Raw genomic sequence first — 26,671 nt, forward strand, 5'->3', positions numbered from 1 at the left:
TGCAATACACCTGCAGCTTTTCAACGGTGTATGATGCCTATCTTCACGGACATGGTGGCAGACTACATTGAGGTCTTCATGAATGACATTTTGTGGTTGGAGATGCTTTTGATGATTTTCTTGCAAATTTGGACAAAGTGTTGGCTAGATGCGAGGAAACTAATTTGGTGCTCAATTGGGACAAGTGTCATTTCATGGTTGAGGAAGGAATTTTCCTTGTCCATAAGATCTCAAAGAATTGTATTGAAGTTGACATGGAGAAGATTAAGGTTATTTCTAAGCTTCCACCCCTACCTCAGTAAAGGGTGTACGGAGTTTCTTAGGCCATGCGGGTTTCTACCGGCGCTTTATCAAAGATTTCTCTAAAGTGGTGAACCCATTGTGTAAGCTCCTTGAGAAGGACGCTAATTTTCATTTCAATGATGATTATATGAAGTCTTTTGAGAAATTGAAGCACAAGTTGACAACTACTCCTATCATTACCTCTCCAATTGGAGTATGTCATTTGAGCTCATGTGTGATGCAAGTGATGTAGCGGTTGGGGCTGTTTTGGGGCAACGTGTCAACACAGTTTTTCATTTGGTTTACTAGCTAGTAAGATCGTGAATATTTCCCAAGTCAATTATACCGTTACGAAAAAAGAGCTCCTTGCTATTGTGTTTGCTATTGAGAATTTCCGCACGTACTTGATGGGTTCCAAAGTTATTGTTCACATGGATCATGCGGCACTTCGCTATCTTATGAGCAAGAAGGAATCTAAAGCTCGGTTGATAAGATGGGTGCTTTTTGTTGAAAGAGTTTGACATTGACATCCAAGATAAGAAAGGAAGTGAAAATCAAGTGGCGGACACTTGTCTTCTTTGGAGGAGGAAGGGAGGCCACATTATGGCCTTCAAATCAATGACTTTTTTTCCGATGAGCAACTTTTGGCACTTTCAATGAAAGATGTACCGTGGTTTGCGGACTTGGAAAATTTTCTTGTGAGTGGTATGATTCCAGATGAGTTCTCTTCAAACTAAAGGAAGAATATGAAAAGTGATTGTCAAGACTACAATTGGAATGAGCCATACATTTTTCGGATTTGCACGGATGGGGTGATTCAAAGTTGTGTTCCAGAAGAAGAGCAAGGTGATATTCTTCGAGCTTGTCATTCTTCGCCATATGGTGGTCATCATGGTGGAGGAAGAACGGCAGATAAAGTTCTAAGTTGTGGTTTTTATTAGCCTACTCTCTACAAAGATGCAAATGACTTGGTGAAAAGATGTGATGAATGTCAAACAGGCCGGTGGAATTTCAAAGAAACATGAGATGCCTCTTACAACCATCTTGGAGAAAGATATTTTTTTATATTTGGGGCATTGATTTTATGGGCCCTTTTGTGAGTTCTTGTTGAAATATATACATTTTGGTTGCGGTAGATTATGTGTCTAAATGGGTTGAGGTCATTGCCTTACCCAACAATGAGGGTAGAAGTGTAGTGGATTTCTTGAAGAAGAATATTTTTACAAGAGTTGGTACTCTACGTGCAATCATAAGCGATGAGGGGTGGGTCACATTTTCTCAACAAGGCTTTACTCATAAGGTCACGACTCCCTATCATCCACAAGCTAGTGGTCAAGTAGAAGTCTCCAACCGGGAGATAAAGAGTGTCTTGTCTAAAACAGTCTTGTCTAAAACAGTAAATGCGCAAATCGGACGGATTGGTCCAAGAAGCTTGATGATGCACTATGGGCATATAGGACGGCTTATAATTTCCCCATACCGATTAGTGTTCGGAAAAGTTTGTCATATTTCGTTGGAACTAGAGCACAAGGCAATGTGGGCCTCGAAGAAGAATCTTGATTGGGATGTAGCCGCTAACTTGCGGGTTACACACTTGAATGAATTGAATGAGTTCTGGTATCATGCTTATGAGAGTTCGTCCTTGTACAAAGAAAAGATGAAATATCTTCATGACAAGTACATTTGGAACAAAGAGTTCAAGGCCGGTGATCTAGTGTTATTATTTAACTCACGGTTGAGGATGTTTCCCGGGAATATTAAGTCAAAGTGGAGTGGTCCGTTTGAAATTGTTGGTGTGACACCCTTCGGTGCATTGGATTTGAAGAAAAAGAACAATGAAATATTTCAAGTAAATGGTCATCGGGTGAAGCACTACTTTGGAAAAGTTGGAGAGATCAAAGTGGTGGCGGTTATTTACTTCACCTGAGGATGCTATGACATTGCGTCATGCAACGACGTTAAATAAGGTGCTTCTTGGGAGGCAACCCAAGTTCTTTTCCTTTTTCTCTTTTTAGTTAGACGTTATTTGTTGTTTTTAACTTGATTTGAAGTGTGTTTCAGGGATAAGTGGTAGACAAGGTTGTATCATCAAAATAGGAAATGCATACCGCACTTTTTCTTTATGCGGCCGTAGAAAAATATGCTACCGCATAAGCCCTTGTGCGGCTGCAGATTGCATCTGCGGACCGCACTTGCAAGAGTAAACTTAGATGCCAAATAAAAGGTCTTCTCAAATTTTCACATGTCCGTGCAGACTTCTGGAGAATTTTGCGGTCGCACTTGAAACTGTGCGGACCGCACAAGTGTGTTGACCACTGAAGGCCAGGTAGCAGAGTGCGGCCCGCACTTGAAATTGTGCAGCCACACTCACCTCTCTAACCTTCCAAATTCTCTAAGTATAAATAGAACATAAGGCATCATTTTACATTTTTTCCACTTTGCAAATTTAATGTTGCTCTGAGAAATTGCTTGAGGATTTTGCACTTTCAAACACACACCACCATTTGCACTCACTTGAGTCTTTGCACATTTACACCATCTGGTATGCTTCATTTCATAGTTAATTTTATTTCATTTTTTATTTTTGAATTTATTTTTTCTATTTTAATTGCTTTTGGCCATTTGTGATTATATTCCTTCAATGTATCCATGTGGGTTAGTTTTGTGATGAATAACTAATAAAGCATGCTAGATTGGGGTGGGTTAACTAAATTTCAAGTCTATACCATATTGCTAAGTAGAAATTAACCAAAATTTTGCATGACCTAGGTGTAATAGACATGTCCTATATATGTTCGTAATTGTGCGGATTGCACTTGGAATTATGTGGTCCGCAGTCTTCTAATTAGGGTAACTGGGTAGATGATGTTTTTATGGACGCACTTTAATTGTGTGGACCGCGAAATTTCTTGAGAGGTCGCATAACTGGTCTGCACTATCAATCAGAGGCTTGCCATCTGAGCTTCTTAAATGTGGACCGCACTTAAAAACGTGCGGGATGCAGATGAATTGTGCGGCCGCAAATCACCTCTACACTGTCAATCGGAGAAGGTGCATCTACGCCCTAGCACATCTATGCAGAAGTGCGGATCGTACTCCAAAATGTGCAGATCGCACTCCAAAATGTGCAGACCACACTTTCCCTATTTCTTCTGCATTCTTATCCAACTGAAACTTCACTGCTTCTATGATGTCCTCACATACTTATATGAGTCTTAATTATTCTGAAACATGAATTTCAACTGACAATTCTCTCTGTGTTTATATAGACAATGGTACGATCACGAGGTCGAGGTGAATCTACCAAAGGGAGAGGAGAATCTTCAAGAGGCAGGGGCAGAGGTACCTTGCCTCCAAGTGTGCAAAAATTAATCTCAAAAAAATCAACAGTAGGCCGGGGGAGAGGTAGAGACCTCTCAGAGTCTAGCTATTATGCCCCGTCTAGGGAAGCCTCCGAGGGGAATTCTGTATCATTAACGGAGGAGCACCCTAAGGAACAATCTAGGTTGTGGTGGTAGTCTGAGCGTCTGGATGTGCCTTCTACATCCCACAACACTTCCCAAGATTCGGCGAGTGAGAGTCATGAGTCCGATGCAACTGCCTACGGTTCTGATTATGATGATGTCCCGGATGATGGGAGAGGGGAAACAAGTGAACATGCAGGAATGTAGCATTCAAAGAAGAAGGTTATTTGGGAAGATAAATTTGTGAGTCATCGTGCATTTTCTAATTTCCGCTGTAGTGGATTGTGAGGTCCTTGACACATGAGCGGCAGTTTCTTCTGAAGGACTTAGACAAATACAACCCCGCAGTTCTGGAGCAGTTTACTAAAAGAAAGGGGTGGATGCTATTTACTGAAAAGCTAGTGGATGTAAAGGAGAACCTTGTCCAAGAATTCTATGCGAACATAATGCATATTCTCAAAGGGACAAAGATCACCAAAGTGTGCAACCTGAAGGTGAATTTTGATCATCATACACTGAATGCGTACTTGGGGTTTGATGATGTGGAGCCAACAGATATTTGGAGAAGTTGGCTCTAAAAGAAGAAGCTAGGCCGTGGATTTCAGAGATTCTAGCACCGGGACCTACCCCTCCTTGGATTGCTGCTGGGGTGCCGATCCTCCGAAACACTCTGAGTTTCGAGACAAAAGGGTGGCATACCTTTGTTTGCAGCAGACTTTACCCGTGCTTAAATGAAAATAATTTGTCGTTGGCAAGGGCAGTGCTAGTAGCTTCCATTATGGCGGGTTACCCGATCAATGTGGGTGCCCTGATGTAGGCCAACATCTCATTGGTGGCATAGCAAAGTAACTCCTCACATCCATATCCAGCACCATTACTGAGTATCTCACAAATGCAAAGGTGGAGTCCAGGCCTTTTGACACTAAGGTCAAGCCAACAAGGCCATTTGAGTGGTACAAGCTATAGGATCCGAGGAACCCAAAGAAGAGTACGCAACCTTCTACTACCGTTTTCCAGTCTAATGATCCGATAGTGGTAGTTTCTGGTCAGTTTGATATTCTATCTACTTTCGCTAAACCTTCTACCAGTGCAACAGCTGCTATGCCCGAGCCACCATTATCAGCTCCTACTACAGCTTCTCCTACAACTCCTACTGCAGTTCCTACTCCAGCTCTGAGGCCGATGACCATGCCTACAGGTCCATTATCTACTTTGTGAATCTCCCAGGCATTGGCGAGTCTCAACAACTGGATGCAGGTAGCTACTTCAAAGTTGTCCGAAATCTCCAGTACTGTTGCAGGGCAGACATCTGCACAGGAACCCTTGGATTCCTCTGAGATAGATAAGAAGCTGAGCACAGTTTTAGATAACCAGAAGGTAATCATGGATACCTTGGTATAGTATGGTGCTGTGATCGAGAGGTTGACCAAGCAGGTGAAGAAGATGAGGAAGTCCCAGGCCAGCAAGAAGTCAGTTGATGAGCTTCGAGCTGAGGTGACCCGGATAGCTGAGGCTAGTGGCTTGCCCAGACACACCCAGCTCCTTTTTCCCAGGCTACTCTAGCTGCTCAGACTAAGGAGTCATGCCTTGCCTTTGACACCATTGAGGCGGTGTGTGACATGTTCACTTCTCAGGCCACTGAGCATTTATGATGATATTCAGTTAGCTGAGCCAGCTAGGACTGATGTTGTTGGTGATACAGTGATGACTAGGGACACTTAGGGAGTTTCTTCACTCTCTCTACTTTTTTATCTTATTTTCTTAAGCACTGGGGATGGTGCTTATTTTTATTCGGAATGGTGGAGCTTATTTGATACATTTGACCACTTTGGAATGTAATAATTGGATGATTCTACTTTATATTTATTTATCTTTAGTAGTTGTTACTTTCATTAGCTTCTTTAGTTGTTTACCATTGATTCTGTTTGTGTTAGTAGCTTTTATATTTTTCTTAGTAGTGTTGATAATAAGCCTTTGGTTTTCTTAATATCGCGGTTCTTTCCAAAGGTGATCTTTTGTGTGATCCGGGTGACTCTTCCCGAGGATGGATAGTGTGACAACTTTATTAAGGGAATAAGTTTGTTTTATGTTTAGGTAATAATAGTAGTAAGTAGTAATAAATAAAATCCCTAACTAAGTCATTCTCCAAAAAGAGTTATTCATACTTCATGTGACACCAACATACTTAACTGTATGCTTATGGTTTGAAACAAGATTATTTGGACGAAAATAGCTCTAGTGTAGTGACTTTGAGGTTCTTGAGCTGACTTTGATAATCATTAGGTTAGATGGTTGATTGGACCATAGTGATCTTTAACTTGACTGTGATTATTGTGAGTTTTAGACTCTATCCTCTTTTATGGTCTAGTTGTATGAGAGGTGAGGTGACCTTTTGTTGCTAGTCTAAGTACTTGAGTGGATAGTCTAGAACTTGCCCCGAATGTGTTCAAGGCAAAATTCTAGGTTTGTTTGGTTTGGAAGATGATTGTAGGCTTTTCTTGGTCCGTTTGAGCTTTATATTGCCACCCTATGTTTGTTATCTCTAGTCAATCCCTTTGAGCCTTTAGCCTTTCTCTGTTAGTAACCATGCTATAAGCCTTTACCCGTTTTATTCATAAACTTCTCTTGGCACCCGAACCTTCCTTAAAACTCTTATGTAATAAGTGGCTTAAGTCATAAGTTTGGGGGGGAAGTTGGGGAATCTAAAAGAGGTATGAAGGCACTTAAGAGAGAAAATAAATGATCTCCATGGAAAGAGAAGGCAAGAAAAGAAAGACCAAAAAGAAAATAAAAAGGGAGAATGATGAAATCAAAAAGAGGCAACTATCTCTAGTATGAGCATCAAGGGAGAAAAAGAATGAAATGAACAATAAAGAGTGATGGCAAGTCTCTCTAGCCCCCCACGAAAAAGAAATGTCTCTAAGAGTTTGGTAAATGTGAGCCAAAAAATGAAAAGTGGAGTGCTTAAGGAAGGATGTAACCACTTATCCCATATGGTATTCAACCCCAATCCAAAAGCCTTCATTAAAACCCGAACAAAGTCCTACTTGATTTTGAACTGAGTGAATTTATATTAGTGGAGATCTATATGAGGAAAAAGCGTATGGTACTTGAAGCTTTACCTGTGATATTCCTTTGTGAGAGAAGAGTGAATCCTTTATTGCTCTAGAAATTGAGTGTTAATTCTTGAAGTAAGCATGGCAAATGGAAGGTAGAGGAGGGAGAGTTTGGAGTTCACCATAATTTACATGATAGAACAAGAGTCCTTGATGAGTGAATTCAATTCTTGAAGCTCAAAAGCCACACTAGAGTTATGTGCATGCAATATATGTTTTATCATCTTATTAAAAATGCATAAGTATTGTGGGTGATTGTTAGTCCCAACTGAGTATGAATGACTTACAATTGACTCATTGAAATGAACTTTTACTTAAGGGAGGTGAAAACTAATCTATTTGCTTGATGACAAGCAAATACTTAAGTTTGGGGGAGTTGATAAGTGTGGATTTTAACCACTTATTAGTATCTTTTTGCTTTAGTTTAGTCCGAAAGTAGTGATTTTTTTTTTTTACAAATCTAATAAAATTGTGTGAATTGCAGACATATTGGAGGATTGGATCTCAATGAAGAAATCTAACTCAAAAAGGAGTATTCTAACTCAACAAAGAAAGCACGAGAAATGCAAGCAGAAGTGTGGTCCGCAGAAATAGAAATGCGGCCGTAGATGAAGCGTTGAAGCCTCTGAAGAGTTTTGTAGAAGCGCGATCCGCACACAAAATTGTGTGGCCGTAAAAGCTGGTCGAACTGACAAAGTTTTATAAAGTTCAAAGAAGGTGCAGAAGACTAAGTGTGAATCCTCGTGAGAATGCGGCCCGCAATAAAAATGTGTGGCTGCAGAAGCTGGAGTGCAGTTGCAGAGATAATTATGCGGCCACCGATTTCCTCTTGTTGCAAGAGCAGAAGCTGAAGTGCGGTCGTAGAACCTCCCGAAGGAAAGTTTTATCAGCGAAATTTTGGACACTATAAATAGATGAGAAACACTTTTAGGGCAACTTTTTGTATTCCTAGCAGCTGTAGCAGTTATATTTTACCTTTTTAAGAAAGTTGTGATCAAAATTGGAGAAGCCCCACTACTTTTATCTTTTAATTGTAGTTTATGTCTTTAATTACTTCTTCTATTTTGTTTTCTATGTCTTCAGGCATGCATGATTTTATCAAGGGTTGTGACACAACCCTAGTATGTAAAACTTATGGGTTATTAATAAAAGTGCTTGTTTATTTTTGGGTGTTTGTTATTTAGCTTTGTTTATGCTTCATATATAGAATTAATGGTTACATACATTGATTCATGCCTATTTGACTTAGTTCTTACTTGAGAAAAAGGAACATAGTCTAGAAAAATTTGGCTAACAAGAAATTGAACTAGTTAAGGTTTTGACTAGTTTGATTAAAGGGTTTGAACTATAGATAGGAAAAACCCGACTTGGACTCATATCAATTTCTTAGATTGCTACACACTTGGACTTGAGAAAGCCAATTTGGGCATAACCACTCTATGACCGAGAGATATTGGGTGGGTACTTGAGAATTGAGAGTCATAATATACTGTGATCTACCAAGCAAGCACTAACTTAGTATACCTATTAGGTTTACATCTAGGTGAAGGTTACATCCATTGGCTTTACCTGACTCGATTTAGAACACCAAAAATATTGCATTCTCTAGTTGCTTTTACTTAGTCTAATTTCTTAGTTGTTAAATTAGATAACAATCACTCTCTTTATTTGAAAGTATATTAAGCTATTTCACGTTCTCTTCTTGAGTATTTAATTTAATACCGACCTAAAAACTCCCTGTGGAATTCGACTCCGACTCAAATTGGGTATAATAATTGCAAGGACTGTTTCCTACTTATTATTAAGTGTGGATTGGACATGATCACTCTTATACTCCACACAACATCAACCAACCCACAGAATATGTCCACGTTGCCACAATATCACAAAACACCAAAATCCAAAGTCACATCAAAATATAGGCTCACAGCTCAATAACAACGCACACAAGGACGTTACAATAACATAAGAATGCGGAAAGTACTCAACACTAAAGCATGTTTCATATAGCAAACTAGCCTAATTTAAGGTATATTAATAGCTTAAGGTCTAATTTGATCACAAATTACATATACACCCGTGTACACACTCGCACCTCGTGCAAACGTCATTTCACATAACACAAATATGCAAATTATACCAAATCCTAAGGGGTATTGTCCTTTACAATTCACCTTTGTCGGGCTCCAATCTAGCAAAAAATGACTCAATAATAATAAATAATATAAGAAAAATTAATTTTAATTGATAAAGTTGAGATCTTTACCAAATTTTTAAAAAGGTCAATAAAAGTCAAACCCGGGTCTGCTCGGTCAAAACTCGAGTCGAGGGGTAGATCTCGACTGCCCATAATTCCATGAGTCCAAATATGTGATTAGTTTTCAAAACCGAGTCCAAATCGACTATCAAATCTAACATTTTATTTTTAGAAATGTTTTATCAAAAATCCCAAATTTCACTCATGGATTCATCAATTAAATGCTAAATCAAAAGATGAAATTAATGAAAAATAATCAAATTTGAGTCAAAAACACTTACAAAATCCAAGTGGGTGAAAAATGCCTCAAAAATCACCTCAAACCGAGCTCTAAATCTTAAAATGTGATAAAATGAGACTAAATTCCGAAATTCCAACTATATGTTCAGCTGCAGAAATCGCATTTGCCTCCCGGGGTTCGCAAATGCGAAGTTAGCTAACCCAGGGAATGTCGCAAAAGCGACCCCTAACTTCGTAAATGCGAAGTCCCATACTGTCAGTCAACGTCGCAAAAGTGACCTACCCAGGCCCCAAGCCTCCATCGCAATTGCGAGACTGGCTGTCATTCCAGTCCACCATTGAAATTGCGACCTGCAACTCGCAAATGCGAACAGGTTCTCGCACTTGTTAGACCCGCAGCACCAACAAACCAGCAACACTAAAACAAGTCCAAAACATTTAGAAACACGTTTGAAATTAAGCCGAGCCCCCGGGTTCCACACCAAATATTCACACAACTCTAGAAACATAATACGAACGGGCTCGCGGCTCAAAATACTAAAATAACGTACGGAACCACGAATCGAATACCAAAACGCGTCAATTTCACAATGAAACTCAAGAACTTCTAAACTCAAAGTCAAGCGTCTGATTCCTACCAAACCAACTCGGAATGACACTAAATTTTGCATACAAGTTTCAAATGACAAAACAAACCTATTCCAAGTCCCGAAACTAAAATTCGAACCCGATAGCCACAAAGTCAACCCATTGTCAAACTTAGGGAATTTTTAATCCTTCAAATTGCAAGCTTTCGGCAAAAAAAGACAATTCATCCTAGGAACTTTCGAATTCAATTTCGGGCATATTCCTAAGTCCAAAATCACTAAACGAACTTATTGGAGCAATCAAAATACCGTTCCGGGGTCGTTTTCCCAAAAGTCAAACGTGGTCAACTCTTCCAACTTAAAATTCCAAACTAGAAATCAAGTGTTCCAAATCAACCCAAAACCTTCTCGAAACCAAACCAACTATCCCCGCAAGTCACATAATAACAAATACACATACGGAAAATTTCTAAAGGAAAAACGGGGCTCAAATAAATAAAACGACCGGCGCGCCGGATCTTTATAGTTTGAAGCAAAAAAAGCTTCCTGAATAATGCAGAACATAATAAAGGCAAGGGAAGTTGTGTAGGAGATGAGTTACTCAGACACTTATTTGTAGAATATGAATACAGTTTTTTTTAAGAAGGTAAACCTACAATTAACGGGTGAGTTCCAAAAGATGCCACGGAAAAGGATTACTTGTAATAGCCAGGGGTCACCTAGGTGGACCTTTATTTTGCTAATGGCAACTCATGAGAAATTATACACTAAAACTAATTTGGCTAAGTGGGATTTTTGTTGATCGTGTATGTTCTTTGTGCAACTACGAGGATGAAACAATAAATCACTTATTCTTCAGTTGCCTTTTCCCCCCAAGTGTCTGGTCTAAGTTTCTTCAATGGCAAATTATTGTATGACATGTTATAATTGGCAGGAGGAACTGAGATGGACATCCTCTAAAGTAAAGGGAAAGAGTGGACGAGTCTGAATATATAGGATGCCGCCGATGGAATGTGTTAACCATTTGTAGCAAGAAAGAAATTGGAGATGCTTTCAGCCAACGACTGAGGCAGCAGAACTATGCATTTATGCTGTGACAAAAAGATTTAAAATATAATATATAGAGGCACAAAACGAATTTTTCCATATATATACAATATAATTTTTTGACAAGCAGAATTTAGGCGAATCTCTCGCATCCCTAAATCGGCCCCAGCTTTCAGCAGAAACAGAGGAATCCACATATGCTTTTAAGACAGATGACTGATTATCCAAGAAGTTTGTTGCAGAGGAACTAGTCATTCAGTGATAGTAAAGAAATTGAATTGCATGAACTTTTATCCTTAGGCTAGTGATTGAGGAGTGGTTTCGTTGGTGAAGCCAAGAATTTTGTTAAGGATGTTAAAATTTCTAAGAAGAAAATTTAAAAAAATGAATGAATGGATGCACCAAAAATTATAAATTAAGCTACGTGATATTTAACTAAATCCTAAAAATAGTGGTAATCGAACTAACAATTGCATAAGTAATAAGTTAAAACTAACCTAAAGAAGTCAAAACATATTTGGATTGGTCGTCTTTTTTTCTCTCAGGTTGATTTGGAAAGCTGAACTGTTTTTGGTACTTTAGAAAAAAAATATCCATTGAAACTTCAAATTAATGTATAGGTATTTTAATTAGAAAAATAATCACACATACAAAATGAGAATCCAAACAAAAAAATTTAAATAAAAAAACAGTTTTAGTGAATCAAGTCTGAACCAAGTAACTAGTAAAGGAAAAGAAGGTATTTGGACTTATTTAATTGTGAGTACTATTATCTAGTTTTATTAACTTGTAGCATGTTACGGTGTTAATTAGTAATAAAGTAAACCTGCCATGAAAAGTAAAGTTAGCGAATGTGGGAGGCCGCTTGGGCTAGATATGAAAAACATAGTTAGAAATTGTGGAGAGCAGTTATCGAACTTATGACTACAAACTTCAGAGTCACTTTGACCAGCCTTCACTGCTGGGCTACTTATCTTGAATTTGATTATGGTTGTTCAAATGAATTAGCAGATTATAGTAAGTTTTATCTTTCACTAATTAATATATTTATCTCCTATTTGTTTTTTATTTCTCCTCCACATAATTTTATTTTAATTACCATTTCATTTTCCAATTTTAACATGATTTGCCTGAGTAATCTATAAGAATAAACTGCAAATAAAAATGCATATCAACTGTAAACACATACGATTTTTCACGGTTTCTTGCAAATCAAAAAGCTATAAAAATGATCTGAAAATAAAAATATTTATGTATTTTATCGAATAAGTTTAAACGGCTTATGAAATTTCGCTTTAGGCCTCTGATCTTGTTAAGCCGCCCCGCTTGGCTAAGCATAGCTCGCCCCGAGTGCTTTAGTTGCTGAGGTTGTTTCTTTGCTGTTTTGCAGCTGATGTTTGGTGTTTAGGGATGGCAATGGGCGGTGGGGGTGTGGGGCAGTGCATGTTTATACATATGCGGGTCGGTGCGAATTTAAACATATGCGGACGCGGGGCGAGGAGGGGCGGGTCAGCATAAAACAAATTTATTTTTTTGTGGGTGTGGTGCGGGTACGGGTTAAGATTTAAATTTTTTAAATAATTACAACTTCTCAGCTATTGATCACTAATATTCAACCATGAAATGTTTGTTTTCCAGTTTTGAACTTGTAATTTTGTTCTCCGGATCATTGTAGTCTCAAATTAATTTAATTTTTAAAATTGACTCATAGTGAATGTCTATTCACTTGATTGTAAATACAATTGCTTCTGCTAATTACTAGGGGTGTCAATGAATATTAAAAAAATAACTAAATCGACCGAATCGTACCGCACTGAACCGATTTTTAGGTTTCTTTTCATATAATCGTAGGTTTTTATATAAATCTATAACCGTACCCATAATTAGAGTAGGTATTTTATTTTATGAAAATAAACTTAAAAGATACCGAACCATAACGAATAAATTTACATGAAAATATATATATTTATATATTAATTTTAAAATAATAAAACATTAAATTTTTCCTAGACCTTGGAATTATGAAAACGGTTACAAGGTAACAAGTAATTAAACTAAAAATCCTAATTCCCAAACCTATTATACTACTCCTATTGAAACTAAACTATTTCCAGCATATTTACTAGCAAGACACAAGGTTTTCTAACTATTATGAGTAGCAAACTGCAATGTATTGAATATGCGTATGATTTAAATTTATATTTTTGAATATTTAATTTTCAATAGACTTTATTCTTGAGTCCCAACTTACTTAATATCTTTACACTCGTGTGATTTATATTTTCTTTATCTTTTCTTAGTTTCTTTTACGTTTGATTGATCTACACCCATATTTTATGTTTTTTCTTAATTCATCATCCTTTAAATAATAAAAATATTTAGAGAGTTTTGGTAAGCCATATAAAAGTCCGTATTTATTGTATTTTGCTTCTACTAGTGACTTTTAAATGTCATTTAAAAAAGATACCGAAAATTAACCAAACAGTACCGATATCGAAAAGAAACCGACATGATTGGTACGGTTTCTAAAAGTTTAATTTTGGTTATACATAATAGAATAATCAAAAAATTGGTATGATACAAATTTTATAAAATAACCGGCCGAACCGAACTATTGACACCCCTAATAATTGCATCACCGGGAAAATAAGTTTATTTTATATTTTATTTACTGCTCCAAAGTCTCACTTTTAACTATATAATATGTTTTAAGCCAAGTTCATTATATGATCTCATTACATTGTACAATCTGAATTATTAGAATGGCATACTAATAGCAATCGGTAGGATTTATAGTTAACAATGACATATATAAATATAATTAAAAAGACAAAAATCTATACTATATTAAAAGCACGAATGCCCTTACCGAAATGTCGTTCGACTTTTTTTACCCTTTAAAAATAGAGTTCACATTAGATAAAATTATAGTTTATTATTTTTCTAATATTTAGGATTCTAAAATAACATAATTTTGGTTATAAATTTTTTTTTATTTGAATTATGTAACAAGTCCTAATATTTAGGACTTTAAAAAGGATTTAAAAAGTTAGAAAAGGCTTTGATTAGGTATTAAAATTATTCTAAAATTTGAAGAAACTAATATTTAAGGCGTTGAGTTGAAGTATGAATTTACCACTTACACCTTTTCTTTTAATTTCGATGCTTTTGATGAGTTAAAAAGAACTTTATTTCCTTATCTAGAAACCTTATTCATTGTATTCTAGCACATATATACGAATACTTCCTCATAACTGAGTATTGAGTTTCCACTGAACTGGAATATCTTAACCCTTCATTTAAAAAAGTCAAAAGCAAGAAAATGGCTTTGAATTGGATATTATAATTATTTTGTTAAAAAATACTATTATATTCTTGTACTCTAGCATATATGAGTAGTTCCCTATAACAGTAATGATAGCACTGTTGATGTTAACGTTTGATCTTAATTAACGTTAGGATAAAAAAATTCAATAAAAATAGTTTGTTCAATTGAGTAATTATATTAATAGAAATAAAAAACAAAAATTTATTTATACAATAGAATAAAAGAGAGTAAGAACTTTATAAATATATACTCAACGCACGTACTACAAAAAAATATTAAAACATAATGTTATATTTTATAGCAAATTCCTAAGAGATTTTTATTTAAATTATAATTTATAAATATTTTATTAATGAAATTAAAACTCTAATTTATATGCACAACCTATCTAGCTATTATAAAGCACTAACTTTCAACACGTAATGTTTATTGACGTTTTACCTTCCTAAATGAATAGATCTTACATAAAATTACACCTACAATTAATTTAAAACTTTATTATTTAATTTTATTTATCGTTGAATCTTGAGAAGTTCTTCATTTATTACTTATTTTGTGTTTAAATTATTCTTTGGTGTAGATAATCAGTTAATTATCTTAGTAAAACTAGAAATGTAAAATAAAGAAAGACTAAGTAGGAAACTATAACTAAAGTTGATAATGTTGGTCGGTACTCATTCGATTTTCTTTATTCTTCATTATAGATTTACAACCACTCATAGAATTAAAATTGATTATGCTATATAGTTTAATTCTTAGAAATAACAACAAAAAAAAATAGAGAAAGACATTTTGTGTAAAACTATGCTTTATTCTCTAAGTATGCGGTAGTATGTCCATGACCCTTTAATTAAACATTCCTTCTATATACACGTAAATGCAAATACACATTATAATAAATATTATAATTAGGTATCGATTATCTCAATAATTAATATCCACAATTATTATACTTTTTAACTCAATATCAAATCTAGAAATACCTTCGAAATGATAGATAATAATAACATGCTATATCATGAATAATTTAACAATATTTATATGATCTTTTACAGTTTCATATTTATCGATATAAGGTACACACGCAAAGCGCGTACTCTAAAACTAGTAAATAAAAATAAAAATAAAAATAAGACAAAATGGAAGTAGAAAAAAGAGAGGAAACTTTTGCGGGGTGGGGCGACGCGGTTTGAAATTTTGTGGGTTAAGACAGAACCCGCACCACACCAGCACCGCCCTGCACCATTTGCCATCTCTACTTATGATCTCAAATAAAAAAATTACTAGTTTACGCTATCAGTGTAATTTAACTTGTTATAACAAGTTGTTATAACAACACAATGAAGCATTTTAATAGCCTGTTTGGCCAAGCTTCTTTTGAGGCAAAAATATTTTTTTTTGTTCAAAAATACTTTTTTTTTCTAAAATTGAGGTGTTTGGCCAAGCTTTTGAAAGGAGAAAAAAAATGCTTTTGATGAGAAACAAAAGCATTTTTGGAGAAGCAGAAAAAAATAATTTTTCTCCAAAAGTACTTTTTTGAAAATCACTTTTGAGAAAAATACACTTAAAAATAATTTTTTAATGCTTGGTCAAACACTAATTGCTGCTCATAAGTATTTTTTAAATTAATTAGCCAAACACAAACTGCTTCTCACTAATAGTACTTTTGAGAAAAATACTTTTAAAACAAAACGCTTTTCAAAATAAACTGATTTTTGCAGCATGGCCAAACGGGCTATAAGCCTAGATCACTTTTGTAATTTTTGCGTCCGCCAGATAAAACATTTCATTTTATTAATAACTAACATAAAGCCCTCTTATCCCACAAAACACATAGATTAGTAAGGTTTCGGAGAGAAATGTACGTTATAGCCACAGTATTATAATTAAACATTTCGCGGCATAGCATAAAGTGGGAAAATGGAGCGAAAATAAGCATTTTGGTTCTATTAGAAATTAAAGAATATCAGTGTGAACTATTGTATACTATAAACTTACTAAATTCCAAAACTTTCCATCAAAAAATTGGTACAAGTCTGACTATTGTAGAGTTCATAAGGGATACATGTAATGTCAAAACGTACTTTTTACTTAGAAAAATAATTTCAAAAGGTAACATCTGCTATACTGTTTGTACCTATATCTTAGTCCTTTGGCCCATCTTGAATTTCTTGGAATATTAAATTCTATACCTTATAGAATTTAACACTCTTTAAATAATTGTTGAATAACCGAATGTATGTAGTACAAATAACATAATATTATATAATTAAACATTTGAAAAAGGAACTGGATCTCTTAAATTACATTGGTTAGCTAGTAACCGAACAGTGGTAAGGAATTTATAAATTAAATAAAAAAGATGGTAGTAAAATATTTTGAACATGGGCCTACAAATACTCTCTATTACTCTCTTCATCAAGGCTAAAAAAGAGACTTTGCCTTGTCTGTTCTCATTCATTCCCAAAATCCTTCTTCTTCTGCTGCTGCTTCTTCTTTTCATTCCTTTTGGTCCAACCAATCATTATTCTTATATAAATATATACATATATATAGAGAGAGGGGAGAAATAAGACAAAGAAAAAAATGGAGGAAGAGAGAAGATCGTCAAAGTTTAAGAGGATTTGTGTTTTCTGTGGTAGCAGTTCTGGGAAGAAACCTACATATCAAGACGCTGCGATTGAATTGGGAAAACAACTGGTAAAAAAATCATATTTTTCCCATTCTCTCCTCTTCTTCTTCCAAAAGCAGAAAGTTTGTTCTTTTCATGGACAAAGTCTGTTATCCATGGGTCTTTTTAAATAAGTAGTAGTACTATATTGTTATCAAATGTAAGCTGAAGATGGCTGAAATTACGAACCCATTTCGAGTTTTGAGTTTCTCTTCCTTTTTCTGTCACTAATCTCACAAAATTGTCAACATGGGGTTTTCTATTCATTCTGTTTTATGTTCATATTGATCAGTTTTTCTTTGATTTTTTCTCAAAAAACAGAGCTTTCTTACTTTTGCTTTGGCATGAGAAAGAGAAAGAAATGGGTGTGTGTCTGTAGTGGTGGAGAAAGAATGGAGGAAGAATTGCAAGCTGTAACCTGGCTGTCAGTTGAGCAGCATTCTTGCATGATCTTAGTTTATGGGGTCACTCCTTTAATTTTTTTTTTTTTAAAAAAAAAAAGAAAAGAAGAAGAAGAGTTTCTGCCTTTCGATGAGGAACCAAACGTGCCACCTTGGTATCATGACCCCCTTTCAAGCGTGTTCGCTTCCTTGGGCTAAATTTACCCCAACTCATCCTTTTTCATGATTTTTATGTTTTTTTGGTGGTTTAAATGAAATATGCATAAAATTTCTGATAGAAACATTTGCATGTGGTTTTTTTTTTTGGTGCTAAAAAAGGTATACTTTTGGCACATATGTTCAGCTGATTCTAAGTTTCATGCTTATTTCTTGGTTGTGTTGTGTGTAAATTTTGTGCTAGTAGTAGTAGTAATTTTTGTTTTTTTTGGTTGTTATGATGATGGGCTAGTGAAATGGGTTTCTGACACGTGTTGACGGTTTTGATTTTATCAATGTGTATTTGAAGGTGGAGAGAGGGATTGATTTGGTGTATGGAGGTGGAAGCGTGGGTCTGATGGGTCTTGTTTCTCAGGCAGTTCATGATGGTGGGCGCCATGTTCTAGGGTAATCTCTCTCTCTCTAAAACACACACAGAGAGGAAAAAGATTGTGATGTTTGAATGTGAAGTCTGCAAACACGACCATCATTTTAAACTCGTGTGGGCAGGCGAACTAAATTAAATTATTCCGGATTATAATTTTACCTAGACTAATTTATCCTACTTGTGAGGTCGGATAAAATGATATCAAGTTTAATGGGATAAGATGAGATATTCGGGATTATGTCTGGACTAAGTTTATTTCATGTTTGGTCTAGATAAATTTATGGTATAAATTTAGTACCATACTTTATCCAATCTTGTCCCCTTACCCCGCTTACCTAACGACCGCTAATGGGGTTCCTGAAAATAATAAAATATTTATTTAATGTTTAGACTTAGACCATGCAAGTTCCTCACTTCTCAATGAAATGTCTTCTTCAAAACTACCCAAAGGCAGACATCATTGGATCAAATGCTGCTTTCTTGATAATTACTGTATTAAAGTAGTGTTTTGCAGTTCCCTTTTTAGGCCTTTTAGCACACAGTAGTAGAAAAGGGTTGTTCTGTTGAAGAAACAAACACTAATCTCCCCTTGTTCCACTGATAGTGAACAGCTTCTTAACACGTGAAAGGTACTCTGCTCTTATGCTTTTATAGTATAATAGTAATCCTCCAAAAGTGTCTTTTGTGGTATGGCCTTGGAGCTTTTTGGGCAGTTATCAGTAAATATAAAGAAAATGCAAAAATCCATTTTGGTCCGTGGGAATGTCAGTCACACTGGAACCTCTAGTCAGAAAGCAAATGAAAAAAGGGAGTGTATAAAGTTAGAAGCCTTTTAGGCACTGATTGAAGCATTTCCAAATCTTTATAAAGACAACGTTTGAACTTTGAATTGTGTTCTACTGTAGACAGTTTTCTGGACTTGTGCTTTCTACCTCATATTTTTTTACCCCACAGTGAATATGTGCAGAGCTTTCTTTTTGGGCAAGATAATACTATTGCTTTCATTTTGTCATATTCTTACTATTATTAATCTATGTTTATTGATTTTTGGAACTTGCAGAGTGATTCCAAGGACCCTCATGCCTAGAGAGGTACTACTCATACTAAACTCTGAAATCATAGTATCATCTTTTGTTTTGCAGGATTAATACATGACTTATCAGCTAATTTTTCCCACCAATTTGATTCTTATGAGACATGTTTTCGACTTTAACAATTATATTGACTTCTTGCTCTATATATTCCTGTCATCCAAAAAGTACTTTAGTTTATATATGCACTAAGGAATACTCCATCTGTTTCTCTTTCTTTTCAAGCATTCTCATGTCCAAACGCCTACCAAGTATATACTGCATTTGCTAACAGATAACTGGTGAAACGATCGGAGAAGTGAGAGCAGTTTCTGGTATGCATCAAAGAAAAGCTGAAATGGCCAGGCAAGCTGATGCCTTCATTGCCCTCCCCGGTACATGATTAACACTTAAGTCTTTTATCTGAATGTAATTAATGTTTTAGCATGCTGCAAAATCTGATTCTTCATATCCTAATTTCTTGTTTTTCTAAATTTCCAGGTGGTTATGGAACACTTGAAGAACTTCTTGAAGTCATCACATGGGCTCAGCTGGGAATCCACCGTAAACCAGTGAGAAATCTGCACGCCCTTAGTTCATACTACTTTACATGAAACTTTTCATAAGAAACTACTACTTGGAATATAGGCATAATTCTTAAGTAATGGAAATAGGCTTATCAATTGATAGGTGTAGATTGAAAAATTCTTTTCTGTAAGCATATTGTTGCAGCCCTAGTGTCATGCTCATGCCATGGCGCAAAAAATTCTGCAAATTGTGGCGGTGTAAAAGTAATCAAGGTTTTGATGAAAACTTGCTTTGTAACAACGGTCATAGCATGAAAATTATCTCTTTTGACCAAAAAATCATTCGTCCATGCAATCATTCTCTAAAGGGATTTTTTTTTTCTTTTCAACAAATAAGTGTAGTCATTTTCATCTATCTTTGAGAATTTCAACTCCTATATGTCTTTAGTGTTAAATCAGATTGAAAGTTCTTAAACCAAGCAGAAGAAAATCGTCCACATGATCTTGACATTGTATTTCACGTTGTTTCTCAAGATAACTTCTTTTCACATTCTTAAGTATGTACTTTTTTATAAAATAATTAATCTTTCTGCTGGGATTTTTCTTTCAAGTCAACATTCCTTATCAAATAAGAATGAGATTAGGAGAGGTATCGATGCACGTGATACTTAATATTTGGTTCACATGGAAAGATAATACAAGGTCTTTGAGTTCTGATCTCTAATCATGACAAGAAAGAGCTTTATAAAGCCATTAGAAAAAGTGGGAAATCTTAGTCAAAAGAAGGTATTTTTTTTTTGATATTATAAGTAATCTCTTACTAGTAATTTAATAATCTAATGTAATAATAATGCAGGTGGGCCTGTTGAATGTTGAGGGTTTCTATAATTCCTTATTGTCTTTCCTTGATAAGGCCGTGGATGAAGGCTTTATTTCTCCAACAGCACGTCGCATAATCGTGTCTGCTCCGACAGCCCAACAGTTGGTCAGAGAACTTGAGGTAATTAAAGACGGAGTATGTTTTTTCATTTTTCTTCATAGTTTCTAGTAAAATAAATAAGCATTTGTAACATTCTCATTTTTTTCCTAAACTACTCGTTTAGATTTTGAATTTATGTAGTTCAAACTTGCAAAAGGGTTCCACACTTAGAGTTGTTGCCCTTTTCAGTTTTGTTGGTAAAATGGTGTGTCGCACTTGTTAATAAACTTTTCAGATTTGATAAAAGCGTGTCTTAAATATTTATATTGCTTTGATCAAACATGACTTGGAAAAAAAAAAAAAGCATACCTTTTTTGGTTGATTTGTTCAGCTTTGTTCACTTTAATGTTTCATTTTTTAGTATTCAAAATGGTAGATAAAAGAAAGATTTTAGTGTAGGAATTTGTTCTAACATATTTTTTTGTTTTAATCCTCTTCTCACAGGAACATGTACCAGAGACCGACGAAATCTCATCAAAGTTGATCTGGGAGGAAGAAGTTCAAAGATTTAACTACACACCGACTGAATCTGTGGTTCCTACGTAAAATATGCTTCTCTTTGGAATTTAGGAATCTCAGTATATATACGTGATGTTGCCGTAGGTTTTCTCGCAGTAGAAAGTTTTTTTGTGGGGATTGATGTTGATCCAATGCTCTTAGAAATGACTCAGAGTTGCAATATACATATTTTGAAAAAGTAAAAAGAAAAAGGAAGGAAATATTAGTTTTCTTTTTCTTTTTGTGGATCTGTAGTAGCCAGGTCCTGTTTGTTCAAGCATTATGATTTCGTCTATGTTTATTGGTGTGTCCCTTATTCCCTTTTCGGAGAGCCAATGCCTTACTATGAATGTATCACACTAACATGCTTATACAAAAAAAATAAAAATCCAAGACAAGGAAAGGAAAGTTCTCTCTAGTGGTGTTTGTAATCTCGAATAGAAGAAAACAATTGGGAGCATTCTCCGAAATGAACACTGAAATAATAATGAGTTAAAATTGTACTCATTCTATTTCAAATTAGATGAGTTATCTTTCTTTTTAATCTGTTCCAAAATAAATGACATATTTCTAAATTTGAAAATAATTTAACTTTAAACTTTTTATTTTATCCATTTTACCTTTAATGAGAAATTTTTATAATCACACAAATATCATGGTCCCACAAAGCTTTTACCCCTTAAATTTTTAAGACTACAAATTTTAAAGCTTTATCTAATAATACTTTATCGTAGAAATTACAACTTTTTGCATAGAATACGAAAAATATAATTCCTCACTAGACTTTTGAGTGTTGAATATTATTATAAATAAATATCTTTTTTAACTGTCACGACTCAAATCCCACCAAATTGTGATGCCACCTGACATAACCCGCTAGGTGAACCAACAAACATAAAAGACAACTTAAACTGAAGTTCATCAAATAAATAATGAAATAAGAACACGAAATTTAATACAAACTACGCCATGAGCTGGTGTCACAAGTCATAAGTTTATAAAATATAGAATACATTGTTGGTATGAAGAAAATACATTATTTGTTAGAATATACATAAATAAAAATACAAATTCAGACTACCATGAACAAACTGACAGCTAATAACTGAAATGTTGATGTCTTCAATGCTCGCCCTCGAACTCCACAACAACTTAGCTCAAAAATTTGTACAAAGTATAGAAGTGTAGTATGAGTATATCAAACTCATATACTCATTAAGTATCAAGGCTAACCTAAACGAAGTAGTGACGATATTTAGTAAAAAATTACTCACTTTATAAAACCTATGTCATTCACAAGCATATAAAAAAATAGAGAAAACAACCAAGGAGTAACAAATATAAATAATAAAGTGCACAGTCAAAGTAAAAGATAAGAAGCAATTTTTTCACAAGCAATGTACTGGATCCGCATATAAACAAGATATTTATCAAGAAGCACTTAGTCGAATACTTTTACATGAGCCTAGAATATATATGCATGATAAAGACTCAAAATTTACATCAACTGACACCCTCCAAATGTCCAACAACCTGCTAATAAGTCTCATGCATATATAAAATGTATCGAGTAGCATATGAGAATGATATACCTGAATGTTGCATGTAAAAATACATTAATATGTGTATCTCATGTCAAACAAGAAACCCATTGGTTTCTCCCAACCTGCGCACACATGGCCCAAGGTAACATGAGTAATTACGTGATTCCGAAGGGATGGATCCAATACATGCATCATATCCGAGCATAATAGCTCTACAATCAAACATCAATCCGCATGGAAATACCCATCGTGCTATTGGTTTATCCCAACCTGCGCACACACAACCCAAGGTAACTTGGGTAATCACGTGACTCCGAAGGGATAGATCCAATCCATGCATCATATCCGAGCATAATAGCTCTACAATCAATCATCAATCCGAAAGGAAATAACTATCGTGTCAATATCCCTCTCATCCTCACCATGCATATATATCAATCCGTACGGAAATACTTATCGTGCCAATATCATAATTATCCTCACCATGCATGTACGTGAGAGACTGACTTGCATGATGCAATACATATGATAAGAAATGCTCGATATGCATGGTGTATGTGTGTGCATAATGTATGACCACAACCATAACATGTAATCCAATATACATTTATCCCATCATGCCCAAATAAACTTTCAAAAGTCTAGACATGACATATAGCATGATTAATACCTGCAATACATATTCAAGTAAAAAAAAGTGAATTTGAGATAGCGGAGGTGGCTCGAATTATTAAAATACTATGATGTTAATATTCTATACCACCCCGGGAAGGCAAATGTTGTGGCTGATGCATTAAGTCGGAAGTCTATGGGAAATCTATGATAGGTGGACGTTTATAAATTGGAGATGACTAAAAACTTATGCCGGTTGGCTAATTTAAGTGTACGATTGCTTGACACCAGTGATGGAGGAGCCATAATTCGAAATGCTACCAAATCCTCACTAAGTAAGGGCACGAAAATTCGATGATCTAGTCTTGATGAAAAAAAGAGAAAGTATTCTCTTTCATAAGAAGCAAGTTTTTGAGCTATCAAAGGACGAAGTCCTTAGATAAAAGGGCCGGTTATGTGTGCCCGATGTCGGGAGACTTCGAGGACAGGTCATGGTGGAGGCTCATCAGACCCCGTATTTTATTCATCTGGGATCAACTAAGATGTATCATGATCTTCGAAATTTATACTGGTGGAACGACATGAAAAAAAATATTGCCGAATATGTCGCCAGATGTCCAAATTGCCAAAAGGTTAAAGTTGAACATCAGAAGCCAGGAGGATTTTTTCAGAATATAGAAATCCCGACATGGAAATGGGAGACATGGACTATGTTACCGGATTACCACATTCTCGCCGAAAGTTTGATTCTATATGGGTTATTGTGGATAGACTCACCAAGTCAACTCATTTCCTACCTGCAAGGACCACCTTTTCGGCCAAAAAATATGCTCAATTATATATCAAGAAAATAGTTCAAATTCATGGGGTTCCAATTTATATAATCTTGGACAGAGGTGCTCAGTTTATGGCCAATTTCCGGAGATCTTTTCAAGAGAGCTTGGGGTACAAGATCAGACTTAGCACAACTTTCCATCCACAAACGAACAGCCAAGCCGAGTGTACCATTTATATGCTCGAGGACATATTTTTAGCTTGTATTTTAGACTTCAAAGGAAGTTGGAAAGATCATCTACCGCTTATCGATTACTGATAGCCCAAAGCAGAGAAAAATCCTACTCGAATGATTTACGTCGAGATTTAGAGTTCATTGTAGGAGATTGGGTATTCTTAAAGGTATCGCATGTGAAAGGCATGATGAGGTTTGGCAAGAAAGGCAAACTCATCCCTGGTATATCGGGCCGTATCGAATTACTCAGATAATCGGTCAAGTGGCTTATCAGCTGGAGTTGCCCCTAGAATTATGAGCAGTGCATCTGGTATTCCAGGTATCCATGCTTCGTAAGTGTTTGGGTGATCCATCCTAAATTACCCCTATTGAAGATATCCAAGTCACAGAGGACCTATCTTTTGAAGAAATTCCGGTAGCTATCCTAGATTGTCAAGTTCGCAAGTTGCGAACAAAAATATGGCTTCAGTTAAGGTACTTTGGAGGAATAACAATATAGAAGAGATAACATGTGAGGCTAAAGAGGATATGAGAGATGATATTGAGGTTACTTTAGCAGGCACAACACAAGGTACCACGAAAGATGATTGGAGAATTTTACAAAAGTGACTACGATTCAACATTCGAGGACTAATGTTCCGAAAGGGCCCAAGGTACCACGAAAGATGATTGGAGAATTTTGCAAAAGTGACTACGATTCAACATTCGAGGACTAATATTCCGAAAGGGGGAATGATGTTACACCCCACACTTTTCCCCACATGTAAAGTTGAAAATTAATAAGGTTTAGCACAACTAATCGGCCGGCGACACGTCATGGGGACAAAGAGGTAATTATATTTCATCAAATTATGCCAGCTGCCCTACCGGGCACGGTGGCCGGTGCAAGGTGGCCTGTTTGGTAAACGGGGCGGTGGAATTTCTAGACTTGATATAAAGAGGTAATACAACTTTCTTCTCTTTCATTCTAGAAGATATCGCCAACTTTAGCTCTAAAATTCTCTTAAACCCCCATTAAGAACTCCTAAACGATTCAAAGTTAAATCAAGAGCGAACCTAGTAGGATTTAGCGTAAAGGATCTTGTCATCATCACTGTATCCTCGTCTTCTTGTTATACTAATTTTTGGAGATTCCCTGAAGGATAAGATAATCACCATAGAAGCGTAAGAATTCAGGGAGTATAGTTAATTCCTCAAAAGGGTATGTAAGGCCGTTTTTCCTTCTTAGCATGTCTTTGCGTAAGCGTTTCTTCTGAATAATCCGTATGTGGTAAGACTGAATTGTTCTAAGCCCCTCTTGACAAGTTTTTTCATGTTCTTGTATGTACTATACCGGTGGCATTTTCTTTCCTAGTCTAAGAGTTTATGGATAATATCTTGAGGTTGTGAAATGAAGTCCATTTTTGAGTCTACCTTTGATATCTCTTGTAAATGACCTTGCATTGTACTTTTATATATGTGTGTACCTATTTTGCTTAACCGAGCCCCCGATGAGGCCGGGTGCAAAATGACGTGTTGGGCGATATCACCAAGCCCCTATGAGGCCGGTTATGGGATGATGTGTTATAAGATATTACCTAGTCCTCTTGAGGTTGACTACATAGAGTTCTGTTGAGATCGGGTACTGTTGAGATAGAGTTCATATGAACGCATAAGACATTACCGAGTTCTCTATAAGTTTGGGTACGATATAAGATGATGCCCCAAAGAGTGGCTGAATGATATTATATTATATTTAATGCATAGCCCCAATGAGTGCGGTGCACGCCACCGGTGGCTTGTCTTCAGTGTCCAAGTTGAAGTTATGTATTCATATCTCTTATGATATGCCTTTGGTTTACATACATTATCAGCTTTACACACTCAATACATCTTTCGTACTGACGCCCCTTTATTTTGGGCACTGTGTCTATTCCCAAAGGTACAGATAGACCCGGTGAAGTCCCTCCCTAGTAGGGTGCATGTTTCAGCGGTTGGTTGTCATACTCCACTTATCCAAAATAGCCGTACAGAATTCAATAGGTACTGAGGTATATGTTCCAGTCATTTCGGGTATGATGGGGCCCTGTTCCGACCAAGTTGTGTATCATAGTACTCCTAGAGACTTACAAACTAGTTACCAGATGTATGTAAATACTGTTATGACTCCGTTGACTATGGAGATACATATATGTATATATGCAATGTTAAGGTTCCTTCCATAGTCAATTATGAACATTTATTAATTTTGGTATCATACTAGGAGGCCTAATCGGCCCAAATTCATAATGAAAGACTTAAGTATGAACTTTAGTTCGCACGGGCCTTCGGGCATCGTGTGCCGGTCGCATCTCCTGAGGTTTGGATGTGACACATAACCTAGCTACATATATACGCTCGTCACCTCGCATATGCATGGCACCTAAATCATGTAACAAATAGAAAATATATCACCTACAGAGAAAATTCTTTCTTAT

The 26,671-nt window shown here is 35.8% G+C and overlaps 1 protein-coding gene across 1 annotated transcript; it reads left to right on the forward strand.

The window, feature by feature from the left end:
• Window positions 1-16,742: 16,742 nt before the first annotated feature.
• LOC107788212 (cytokinin riboside 5'-monophosphate phosphoribohydrolase LOG7-like) lies at window positions 16,743-21,371 on the forward strand. Its single transcript, XM_016609888.2, has 7 exons — window positions 16,743-17,021; window positions 17,899-17,996; window positions 19,037-19,067; window positions 19,342-19,441; window positions 19,548-19,618; window positions 20,430-20,573; window positions 20,997-21,371. Exons 1-7 carry the CDS (start codon window positions 16,908-16,910, stop codon window positions 21,096-21,098), a joined length of 660 nt encoding a protein of 219 aa, XP_016465374.1. The 5' UTR covers window positions 16,743-16,907; the 3' UTR covers window positions 21,099-21,371.
• The last annotated feature ends 5,300 nt before the right edge of the window (window positions 21,372-26,671 follow it).

This window comes from Nicotiana tabacum, chromosome 2, assembly GCF_000715075.1.
Source record: "Nicotiana tabacum cultivar K326 chromosome 2, ASM71507v2, whole genome shotgun sequence".
NCBI lineage: Eukaryota > Viridiplantae > Streptophyta > Magnoliopsida > Solanales > Solanaceae > Nicotiana > Nicotiana tabacum.

Bases quoted from the DNA above. Each gene is read 5' to 3' on its own strand.
- LOC107788212 (XM_016609888.2), top strand. From the start codon at position 16,908: ATGGAGGAAGAGAGAAGATCGTCAAAGTTTAAGAGGATTTGTGTTTTC. The intron at 17,997-19,036 runs GTAATCTCTCTC...TGGAACTTGCAG, and splicing joins GGTGGGCGCCATGTTCTAGG to AGTGATTCCAAGGACCCTCA. The intron at 19,068-19,341 runs GTACTACTCATA...ATTTGCTAACAG, and splicing joins GGACCCTCATGCCTAGAGAG to ATAACTGGTGAAACGATCGG.